This window comes from Punica granatum, chromosome 3 (assembly GCF_007655135.1).
Source record: "Punica granatum isolate Tunisia-2019 chromosome 3, ASM765513v2, whole genome shotgun sequence".
NCBI classification, from domain to species: Eukaryota; Viridiplantae; Streptophyta; class Magnoliopsida; order Myrtales; family Lythraceae; genus Punica; species Punica granatum.
The window spans coordinates 16,741,026-16,752,060 of record NC_045129.1 but is presented as its reverse complement, the minus strand read 5'-3'; the positions used below and the strand labels follow the sequence as shown (position 1 = coordinate 16,752,060).

Sequence of the window (11,035 nt, the reverse complement as noted above, 5' to 3'; positions counted from 1 at the left end):
CAACTGGCGTCACATCGATATCCTACCCGAGCACGTGTAAGAATGGCAGAAGAGTAACAACCCGCTATTTCTGAACAGGATACGCCACCAATGCCTGCTCACTCTCCATCACCCGACACACACGTTCTACTGCCCCTAACACTCGCAGTGGTATCAACGGCTTATTTAGGCGCTCCTTCAGCGCATCTCCCTCCTCCGATAACACAGATGCCATCTAACTTCATCGACCCCGTGCGCTTCACGGTACTCGAAGGAATGGTGAATCAATTGGCTGCCAACATGAACACCAATATGGCAAAACTCATGGGCATGCTTCGAGATCAGAACCGTGCTTCATCGAGCTACACTCCACCTCCAGAACACAGGGCAACTGTAGATCCGAATCCGGTCGTCCCGCGAATCTATGTTACAGATAGTGAGGATGTATCTTTCTTTGCAACGACATACATGCTGGCGGTCTATCCGGTCAACGATCCTTTGCCACCGCCTCTTGCTCCTACGACGGTTCCTTTGCCACCAGCAGCTTTCCTATCGGCGGATTCAGTAATGCACACGTTGCCGCCGTTAACCATACCGGCTCAGCCTCCGATCTATATCATGCCACCACCAACGGTCCATCCGATCATCAGTGCACAAGTTCCTACTCCTACCATGGACCATTTCTCTTTCCAGACTCCACAACCACAAATAAGCTTCTCCTACCCAGCTCCACCACCCCTAAACATCCCTCCCTCTGAACTGGGCACGCCTACTCAGGCTGCTCCTGCAGCTCCATCGAAAAACATTCCCCTCGAAGCGGAAACCCAGCAGGAAAGAAGAATAAGAAGAATGGAGGAAACCATCCGAGCCCTCCAAGCTGGCACGACCCGCATTAATTACGGTGACTTCAATTGAAATCTATTCCCAGGCATGCGGTTGCCCCCGAAGATCAAGATTCTGGACTTTAAGAGGCACGACGGGACCAAGGACCCACGACATTATCTCCACCACTACTAAAGCAAAATGTTACAGTATTAGGACTACGAGGAATTCGCTATCCAGACATTCCAAGACAGTCTCATGGGACTGGCACTAGACTGGTTCATGACGTTGAAAGCAACGGACATCCCTACTTGGGCGGACCTCTCTCAGAAGTTCCTCGACCAGTACAAGTTTTATGCGGAGACAGCCCCGACCCTCCTAGAGTTGAACACCATGGAGATGAAGGAAAATCAGGCTTTCGAAGCCTATGCATCGGAGTGGAGGGGGAAGGCAACGAAGCACGTTACTCCAATCAGTAAGATTCAGCAAGTTCAGCTGTTTCATTCCACACTCTAAGGTATGTACTACTCACACCTACTGTCTCATGCTTCCTCATTTTTCGAGCTTATTGAAGCCGGGAAGAAGCTCGACATGGGCATTAAATTAGGAAGGATTAAGGGATCGACCAAGAAGAAAGAAGAAGAAGAAACACCGAAAAAGCATACTACCGGTACCTCCAGGAGGACCAAAGATACCACTGTTAGTGCTGTCAATCTGAGACATCAATCCTCGCAACAATTTCCAGTGAATTATACGCCTGCACCGTCGGTTTCTCAGACATATGCATATCTCGTGCATTACGCGCCACCTTACCAAGCACAAAGGCCTATCATCCGACCCCGCCTCTCGTCATTAAGCCGCAACCACCACAACAACACACCCCAGTTCAAAGTAGAGCCCCGGCTTCGAGACCTCCTTAGTCTGCGCAGCGGACTCCAACTCCGCAAGCTCAGCAGAGCAATGTTGCCCCACCGTGCCAACGCAAGCAATAAACACCTCCGCCGACTTCTCTGTCCCATATATACCAGCAGCTCATAGCAGGCAATAGGATCCGATCGAAGGCACCTCATCCTAACTTCGATCCAACAGTATAGAATCAAAGCATTCGTTGTGAATTTCATCAGGGTGCTCTAGGTCATACCATTAATAACTATTGGAGACTCCGAGAGAAGATACAGGAGATGATTGACGCGAAGCAAATCTCCTTTAATGAGGTGAAACCGCCAAACGTGCGAGCAAACCCTCTTCTTGATCATGGGTCAAGTTCAGGACCCACCATCACTATGATCAGTGTAGTCTCTAGCGGAGGAAAAGAAGATGCGTAGGAAACCCCGGTCCCATTCATCGTCGAATATGTCCCGGCGGAAATCACAGTTGCATCCGCCCCATTTGTCATTCAGGTTCCTGCAAATGAGCCGTATCAGGACAACTGGGTTCCTTGGAGTTACGAGGAAAGTGTCGCCAACAATGAGCAAGAGATGAACGCGCTCGACATCACACGCTTAGGAAGGGTCTATGAAGGTCCGGAGCCCGCAGATAAGGGGAAAGCTCCTGCGGCCGCAATCAGGGATGATCTGAGAGTCTCGTCCACTCTAGCGAAGAAATGGACAGAAGAGGAAGCTGAAGCTTTTATGAAGGTGATAAAAGCAAGCGAATACAAGGTGGTTGAACAAATGGGTAAGTCACTGGCCCACATCTTGCTGCTAGCACTACTTTTGAGTTCCAAATCGCGTCGGGACCCTCTTCTGAAGGTTCTCACCGCTACACAAGTTCCGAAGGAGATTGCCCCGGAAAGGATCAAGGAGACAGTGAGCTCTATCTTCTCAAATCAGCTTTCCTTCGCCGAAGATGAACTTCCCTCCGAGGGTTACGGGCACTTGCGAGCATTGCACATAGTTTGCAACTGCAACAACCACGTCGTTGGTCAGGTTATGATCGACAATGGCTCTGCTCTCAACGTTTGCCCCGTCTTCACATTGAAACAGATGAATGTGGATATGAGCCGCATTCGTGCGAACAAGACAACTGTTCGAGCCTTCGATGGCTCAAGGAGAGAAGTAAATGGGGAAATCGACCTCTTGATTGACGTGGGACCTTGCTCGTTCTCCATCACTTTCCAAATCGTCGAAATCCCCAACGCTTTCAGTCTCTTGCTAGGAAGACCTTGGATTCATGCTGCTGACGCTGTTCCTTCTTCACTGCGTCAAAAGCTCAAGTTCTTTGCCGAAGGTAAGCTCATTACTGTCAATGGCGAAGAGGATTACACGATCTACAAAGAGATAGCCTTTCCGTATATCAGCATTGGAGAAGACCAAAACCTCCCCTTCCACTCCTTCAACACTATCTTCGTGATCCGAGACTACGGAGAAGTCGGTCCATCACGGGCCGATGTTTTGTTGAAGAATGATTACGTCCTCGGAACGGGACTCGGGGCACGTGCACAAGGAGAGGACTCGGCTTTCGCCCCTCCTGCCACGAGATTATGCAAGCACGCAGCGGCAAGCACTTCCATCGTCTCGCCACTCACTACGGGAAGCTCTACACGAGCATCCTAGTCCCACCGCTCTCGCACTTCTTTTCGGGACCACCGTACGTTATCGGAAGCACTCCTGAAGACCCATCCTCCGAGTCAGAGGACTTCTCCTCGGATACGGCTGAAGCGCTCTTTGCACTACCTGCTGTTTATGCCATCACAGAGGAGACATCTTCTAGGGTTCCCATCCGCCTCGCACAGGAGAACGAGGAGTTGACAATCTGGACCTCGGTCCCATGCTATTCGGCCGTAGTCGCCGATGTGCAAGACAGTCCTTGTACATATAATGCTACCCGCACGCCGGCAATGCCATAAGTCGCGTGACGGAATAGAGATTTTTTTGTTATGGCTTGTTAATGAAATCCCTACATGCACTTTTTGAATTCTTGTGTCTAAATTCTTTTTCTCACACTCGTTTCCAGCATTTCAATGTTTGAAACAGTTTGCTTCTACTTCCAGGCTCCAATCGAATCCAAATCATCGACGGTCACGTGCCCGAGATCGATGAGAGTTTGCACCGTCTCGAAAACCACCAACTCACCTCCGTCGAGCCAACTGAAGAAATAAACATAGGCATCGAAGAAGAATCGCGCACCCTCAGGATCGGGATAGGCCTTGATCCTGTACAAAGAGCCCGAATAATCGATTTCTTGACAGAGTATCAGGAGGTCTTTGCTTGGTCCGATGCTGACATGCCAGGTTTAGACCCCTCGATTGTGAAACATTTCCTTCCGCTCGATACCGAAAGATTCCCGGCCAAACGCCAACACTTACGGCGTCAACGAGCCGACCTTCTTCTCCGCATTAAGGAGGAGGTCATTAAGCAGGTGGATGCGGGATTCTTGGAGGTGTGCAATTACTCTGAATGGGTAGCGAACATTGTCCCGGTGGAAAAGAAGAATGGGAAAGTCAAAGTCTGCATCGACTATTGCGATTTCAACCGAGCCAGCCCCAAGGACAATTTCCTACTCCCCCACATTGACGTACTGGTAGACAATATCGCACTCCACACGCAATTCTCCTTTGTGGACGACTTTTCTGGATATAATCAAATTCAAATGGCAGAGGAGGATAAGGTCAAATAAACTTTCATCACGATATGGGGCACGTTCTGCTACAAGGTCATGCCTTTTGGTCTCAAAAACGCCGGGGCAACCTACCAGCAGGCAATGGTCACATTGTTTCATGACATGATGCACAAGGAAATAGAGGTCTATGTCGACAATATGATCGCGAAGTCCAAAGACAAGGAAGATCATCTCGTCAACCTTAAGCGACTCTTCGAGCATCTCAAGAAGTACAAGCTTCGACTTAACCCAGCGAAGTGCACTTTTAGTGTCAAGTCAGGGAAGCTGTTAGGGTTTGTAGTGAGCAAAAAAGGCATTGAGGTCGACCCTAACAAAGTCAAGGCGATCATGGAGTTGCCTCTTCCATCGACAGTGCGCGAAGTAAGAAGCTTCCTAGGACGGCTGAATTACATTGCACACTTCATTGCAAATTTGATAGACAAATGCCAACCACTCTTCCGCTTGCTTCGCAAAAATGGAACAGTTGAGTCGGATGACGAGTGTCAGAAAGCTTTCGATACAGTCAAGGCATATCTAATTCAGCCGCCGGTTTTAGTTCCGCCTTCACCGGATCATCCTCTCATTCTGTACCTGACAGTACGCCGATAATCTCTCGGGTGCATATTAGGACAAAAGGACGATTTCACACATGCAGAGCAAGCAATCTATTACTTGAGCAAGAAGTTCAATGAATGGGAGTCTAACTACCCTGACATAGAGAAAATGTGTTGCACACTAGTGTGGGTCATGCAACGACTCTGACAGTACACTCACTATCACACTATCCGTTTATTGTCCAAGACGGATCCCCTAAAGTACCTACTCGACAATCCGTCCTTCATGAGGAACCTAGCAAAGTGGCGTTGTCAACTGACGGAGTACGACATCGACTACGTATCGCACACATCAGTGAAATGCCAAGCGATAACAGACCATCTAGCGGAGTTCCCAATTGATGATGACATGCTGATCAACTCTGACTTTCCAGATGAAGGGATCCTCCAACTGAATAATGAGGAGAGTAGTCCAAGGTGGAAGATGTATTTTGACAGTGCAGTCAATTCTACTAGGTCTGGTATCGGTGCAGTACTGATATCCCTTGAAGGACATCATTTCCATATTGCAGCGAAGATTCATTTCCCCTGCACCAACAACATAGCCAAGTACAAAGCATGTATCCTCGGCTTGCGGGTTGCAGTCGACCTCAAAGTCAAGGAGCTCGAAGTGTTTGGAGATTCTATACTGACAATCTTTCAAACGCTCAAACAGTGGAAGACGAAGGATCCCAAACTGGTGCCGTATCACGAGTATCTCAAGGAGTTAGTGGAGAATTTCGAGAAAGTCTCATTCACATACACGCCATGCATGAAGAACCAATTTGCCGATGCACTCGCAACGCTCGCATCCATAGTGAGCATTACGAAGGAGAATCTCATCGAGCCTCTCAAGTTTGAGATTGCCCAAGACCCTACCCATTGCGATGTGATTGATGTTGTTGATGGCAAACCTTGGTATGCTGACATCAAGTACTTGTTGCAAACCGGCCAATTCCCTGCTTTCATTGATCGTCATGACAGGAGAATTCTTCAGCGCATTGCAGCAAATTTCTTCCTCAGTGGCGAGACTCTCTACCGCCGCTCATTTGACACCACACTACTACGGTGTATCGACGAAAACGAGGCGCAACATCTCATGGAAGAAGTGCACGAAGGAAATTGTGGACCTCACATGAATGGGTTGATGCTAGCGAAGAAGCTCATGCGACTTGGTTACTTCTGGTCCACCATGGAAACTGACTGCGTCAAGCATGTCAGGCATTGTCATTTATGCCAAGTTTATGCGAACCCGATCAAAGCCCTACCCAATGAACTGCATCTAATGGCAGCTCTATGGCCCTTTTCAATGTGGGGCATGGACATGGACGTGATCAGTCCCATCAACCCCAAAACATCCAATGGACATCTCTTCATCTTGGTAGCTATCGATTACTTCACCAAATGGATCGAAACTATCACTCTTGCGTCGGTTACAATAAAGGTCGTGGCACGCTTCCTCAAACGCGACATCATTGCATGGTACGGGGTCCGCGCGACTCTCACCACAGATAATGCCAAGAACTTGAACAATAAACTCATCGACGAGCTCTATGCACAGATCAAGATCCAGCATCGCAACTCTTCTCCATATCGCCCCCAAATGAACGGTGCGGTAGAGGCAGCGAATAACAACATCAAGAAAATCATCGAAAAAATGACGGTGAATTATAAGGACTGGCACGAGATGCTCCCGTTTACGCTCTTGGCTTATCGGACTTCCATCCGATCGTCTACAGGGGCAACCCTGTATTCCTTAGTCTTTGTCATAGAAGCAGTTCTTCCAGTCGAAGTGGAGATTCCCTCCATGAGGGTCCTTGCCCAGTCCAACCTCAAGGAAGCAGAATGGGCAAAACAACGCTATGAACAGCTCAATCTCATTAATGAGGAGCGGCTAACAGCACTTTGTCATGGCCAATGCTATCAACAAAGAATGGCTCGAACATTCAATAAGAGAGTCCGTCCCCGAGAGTTCAGCCCTGGTGACCTCGTTTTGCGGAAAGTCTTGCACATTGCCCCAGATTCCAGAGGCAAATTCGCATGCAAATACGACGGTTCCTTTATCGTCAAGGAAGTCTTTGACGGAGGAGCAATCATTCTTAATGATATGGACAGGAACGAGAACGCTCTTTCGGTCAATGCTGATACTCTCAAGAAATACTATCCTTGATAGTGTTTCTATCATCCGACGACGGGTGTCTTCCCAATGCACATTACTTTTTTGTTGTTCTTTGCATGCACAATCCCTAGCACCTTCAATTTTGCTAATTCATGTACTTCCTTCCTCTGTTCTTTCCCTTTCTCAGAATTTTCTTGAGAGAAATAGAATAAATTTCTTGCTAGGTTGAAGACCTATTTGAGGCGGCCTAGGAAAAAATTAAGGAATAAAAGGCATGGTCTAAAAACCCGCAAAGGGGGACCGTGGCAAAAGGAGAGCACAAAACAAAATCCTCGCTAGATTGAAAACCCGAAAAGGGCGGTCTAAGCAAAAGTTAGAGGAACCAAGAGGTGCGATCAAACCCAACATGAGTGATCGTAGCAAAAGGTGAGCTCTAAATGAGGGAAATGTCAAATAAAATACCCAGCTAGGTCGTTACGAGTCTTGCGACCTAAGCAAAAGTTAGGGGCCTTCAGCAGCTCGACCACGAAATGACAACTACACTCAATGTGAAGCGACAATGAGTAGTGGTTTGGTAGTCTTCGACGCAAGCAAACTCTCTTTGACTCTCCGGGCATGAGACACCTTTCGACATAGGGTGGAATCATTGTATCCTTGATTCGGTGAAACAAACGATGTCGGTTGAGAAGCCAAGAGGGAAGTAAACCTGCATGTCGGAGATTCGGTTCACAATCTTGCGTTACAATTAATCAAACCATGATGGTTGAATTCCTACGTGAACCAGAACTGTGAGATCTTGGGTTTACTTTCATTTGGGCAAGCATTAAACCGATTCAAATGATTCGACTCTCGGACCGTTTGCTTACCGACTGAGATTCTTACAGAATGAATATACAAAATAAAGTACTTACAGAGTGCTCTAAAAAATAATACGACAAATTATAATTACAAAGTATTGAATCTCAGTCAGCTTGCATTCGGTTATTATTCCACTCCACTCACCATGAGTTCGGAAGAATACCGAAAACTAAATTCAATTTGCGCACTCAGTGAATAGGGTATTGGACCCCGTGAGCAATGATTAGGGCGTTGAACCCAAGTGCTACGCGTCCTAGGGTCGGGCTCGACCCGCATTGCAAATAGGTGCAGAAAAATAACAAGCTGCATGCGGAACAAACAAGGTGTTTGCTTTTACCAAATTTACGTGGATTAATAAGTTATTAGCCCGGGGTATTTTGACTTGCAAATCTTACCCTAGACAAACAATGTGTGCAAGTCAATTTGCATTCGGCTTTGTTTCAAAAATCCAACAAACCTAGTGTCTGAAGTCAAGTTTTGCGTGTGTGGGTTACTTTTATAGTTGTTCGGTGTTGTGACAGGTGTTGTGACACTGAAATTACACTGAATTCACTCAATTTATGTTTTGACTCTAGATTTGGAACATAGAGTTCCACATAACCATTTTCTAGTATTTGGTTAGATCAAGTGAATGATTAGTCAGATAATTATATTTTATTCCAGAATACCCGACTAATACCCAAAACTATGCTAAAATGACAAAAATCCATCAGTTAGATAGGAAGGGGCTATGCAGATGAATCTGCACCTGAACAGGTAGCCCGTTTCTATCCTAAACCGTAGTATTTCTGTCAAACTAACCTTAGGGGTGTTGGCAGATTACAAAATGGTGATAATGCCCTTGATTTGAAAATTTATGTTTAGAAAAAGGGAAATAGCGCAATATGGGTCACCTCGACCTGTAACCGGTGCCAACCAATACATTGGATTTTTCAAGGTTAGGCCCCCCTGTAAAAGCCAAAGATTCGGTCGATCTATCCGGAAGTGGTTTAGAAATAGCGTCTGTATTCCGACCTGAATTACCTGAAATCAAGTAAAATTCAAGTCAAAACACACTAGTCTTTCCTAGACATCCATGTTACATATCATCGCCCGTCTCGAATTTGAAAGTATGTGAATTGTGAAAAGGGCATTAACACCGTTTTGTAATTCGTCGACGCGAGTTACCGATTAATGTCCAATTCATGCAAAATTATTAAAGTCAAGTGAATTAATCATGTGAGCGTCCCTATTAACGCATTCGTGAAATTAATGCTTAAGGATTATTACTGAATGCATTAATTGTGAAAACGATTCGTGATTCGGCGATCAAGACAGGTCTAGAAAGACCAAGGATAATCAGGTCAAAATGACCAAAAACAACCTCGGGTCCTAATAGGCCCGAAAGAGTCACCGAATTGTGAATCTATGCATATTGTTTAAGAAACAAAGTTTTAAAGGCATTTTAGTGTGGGATTTGCAATAATATCGAAATTGCAATTACACGAAAACCGAGAACGGACTTAAAACGGGGAGAGGAAGCCTCATGAGACCCGAATAAGTCCATGAGGCTCTCGGCCACTTCTCCTTGGAGAAAGCCAAGAGGTCCCATGGCCCAAATCGGGCTCCACGAGATTTTCCCTTCTCGTTTTCAATCATAAACGACAAACATGACAAATAATACATATTTTGACAAAAGTCGATATTGCCATGAGTTGAATGTCAGCACCCCATTTTGGACCACCGGCTTCCTACACGAGAATCTCCAACCAAAGCCCGGGTTACTATTCATCACCCGACGATTAGAGGCGAACATGCGGGCACAGAGACGTGAATCACAGGAGAAAAGCAGGGTGCACTAAAAAAGGCAAAGGGGAGCCGTCAGAAAAACAGACAAACAAGGAACCTCGAAAACAACGGAGCCGGCACTGTGGCACTATTCATCACCGAATCACTGAAACACCGAAAAGTGCCCAATATGGGACTCTAAAAATCCCTCTCAGTGCCAAAGTGACCAACGACACGTCCGAGCGCGTTTCGGGGGCATACCGCTTAAGCCGGGACACCCCCAATCTCTCACGGACGCCTTTTCTGACAGGGCTCCCGGGGTCCGATCCACTGACAAGTAAACGACACCCCAAAATGGGCCTACAGGCACCCAGGGACTACCGGGGTCATGGAACAAGCTTCAGACGACCTTTCGGAACTCTACAGGGTTTCCCGAGGGACGTTTCAATGGTAGCAAACGCCTCCCGGTAAATCTTCGGGCACATCCACAGAAAACAGAGATCACAGCGATCCCCGAACTCCTCAAGACATTCGGGGAACACTGAGAAAGCCTCGGTCACAAGTCCCTAGATCTTCCCGGGGCAACGGTCTTCGGTCGGGGACGATGAGCCAACGATCCCCCACGAGGCAAAAAGCTCACCAAGACAAGCACTACAACGTACAAAGGAGCAATCGGAGAACAGAGACGGTTAATTCCACTCTGAACACCCAAACGAGACAAAACCGACTCTCGAGGCGCCGAGTCACCCGAACGTTCGTTCATACGACATATGGCGATATTAGGCTCATTCAAATTCTCTTCGTTCAAGCATTCCAAATCTATTAATTAATCGGACATCGGAGATCGGACGCGCGTTCAATCAAGTCTCGAGCTTTTCCCGGCTTTTCTCTTAGTCGAATGGGGCCCACAGCTCAGCCAAGCCAAGCCTCCAAGCCACGGCTCAACCCCAAGCCACGGCTCAAACCCAAATTCGGTGGCTCAACCCCAAGCCACTTCCCTCCACCACACAATTTGAAATATCTTCTTACACATATCTCCCATCCATTACTTCCCATCACTTCTCATCTTGCTTCCCCCACACTCTAAGTGATATTTCCCCATCCTAACCCCTCTTCAAAATTCGGCAGCCCCATAATCCCCCTCTAAATCACACTTAATTTCACTAATTTTGCATCATTAGCCTTCCTATATAAGCCTCTTGGGTCATTAACTTAATCACAACTCAACTTCCATCATCTCTCTAGCTTTCTCACTCTAGGAAACCCTCTCCAAGCCCTCTCAAAGTTCAGCATTTTC

General features: G+C 47.0%; 1 protein-coding gene across 1 annotated transcript; it reads left to right on the top strand.

Annotated features, from left to right (window-relative positions):
* The first annotated feature begins 207 nt into the window (after window positions 1-207).
* On the top strand, window positions 208-894 carry LOC116200426 (wiskott-Aldrich syndrome protein family member 1-like). The gene has a single exon (XM_031531273.1). It carries the CDS (start codon window positions 208-210, stop codon window positions 892-894), a length of 687 nt encoding a protein of 228 aa, XP_031387133.1.
* The last annotated feature ends 10,141 nt before the right edge of the window (window positions 895-11,035 follow it).

What these genes read in the sequence shown, in the direction of transcription:
- LOC116200426 (XM_031531273.1), top strand. Translation starts at nt 208, where the DNA reads ATGCCATCTAACTTCATCGACCCCGTGCGCTTCACGGTACTCGAAGGA.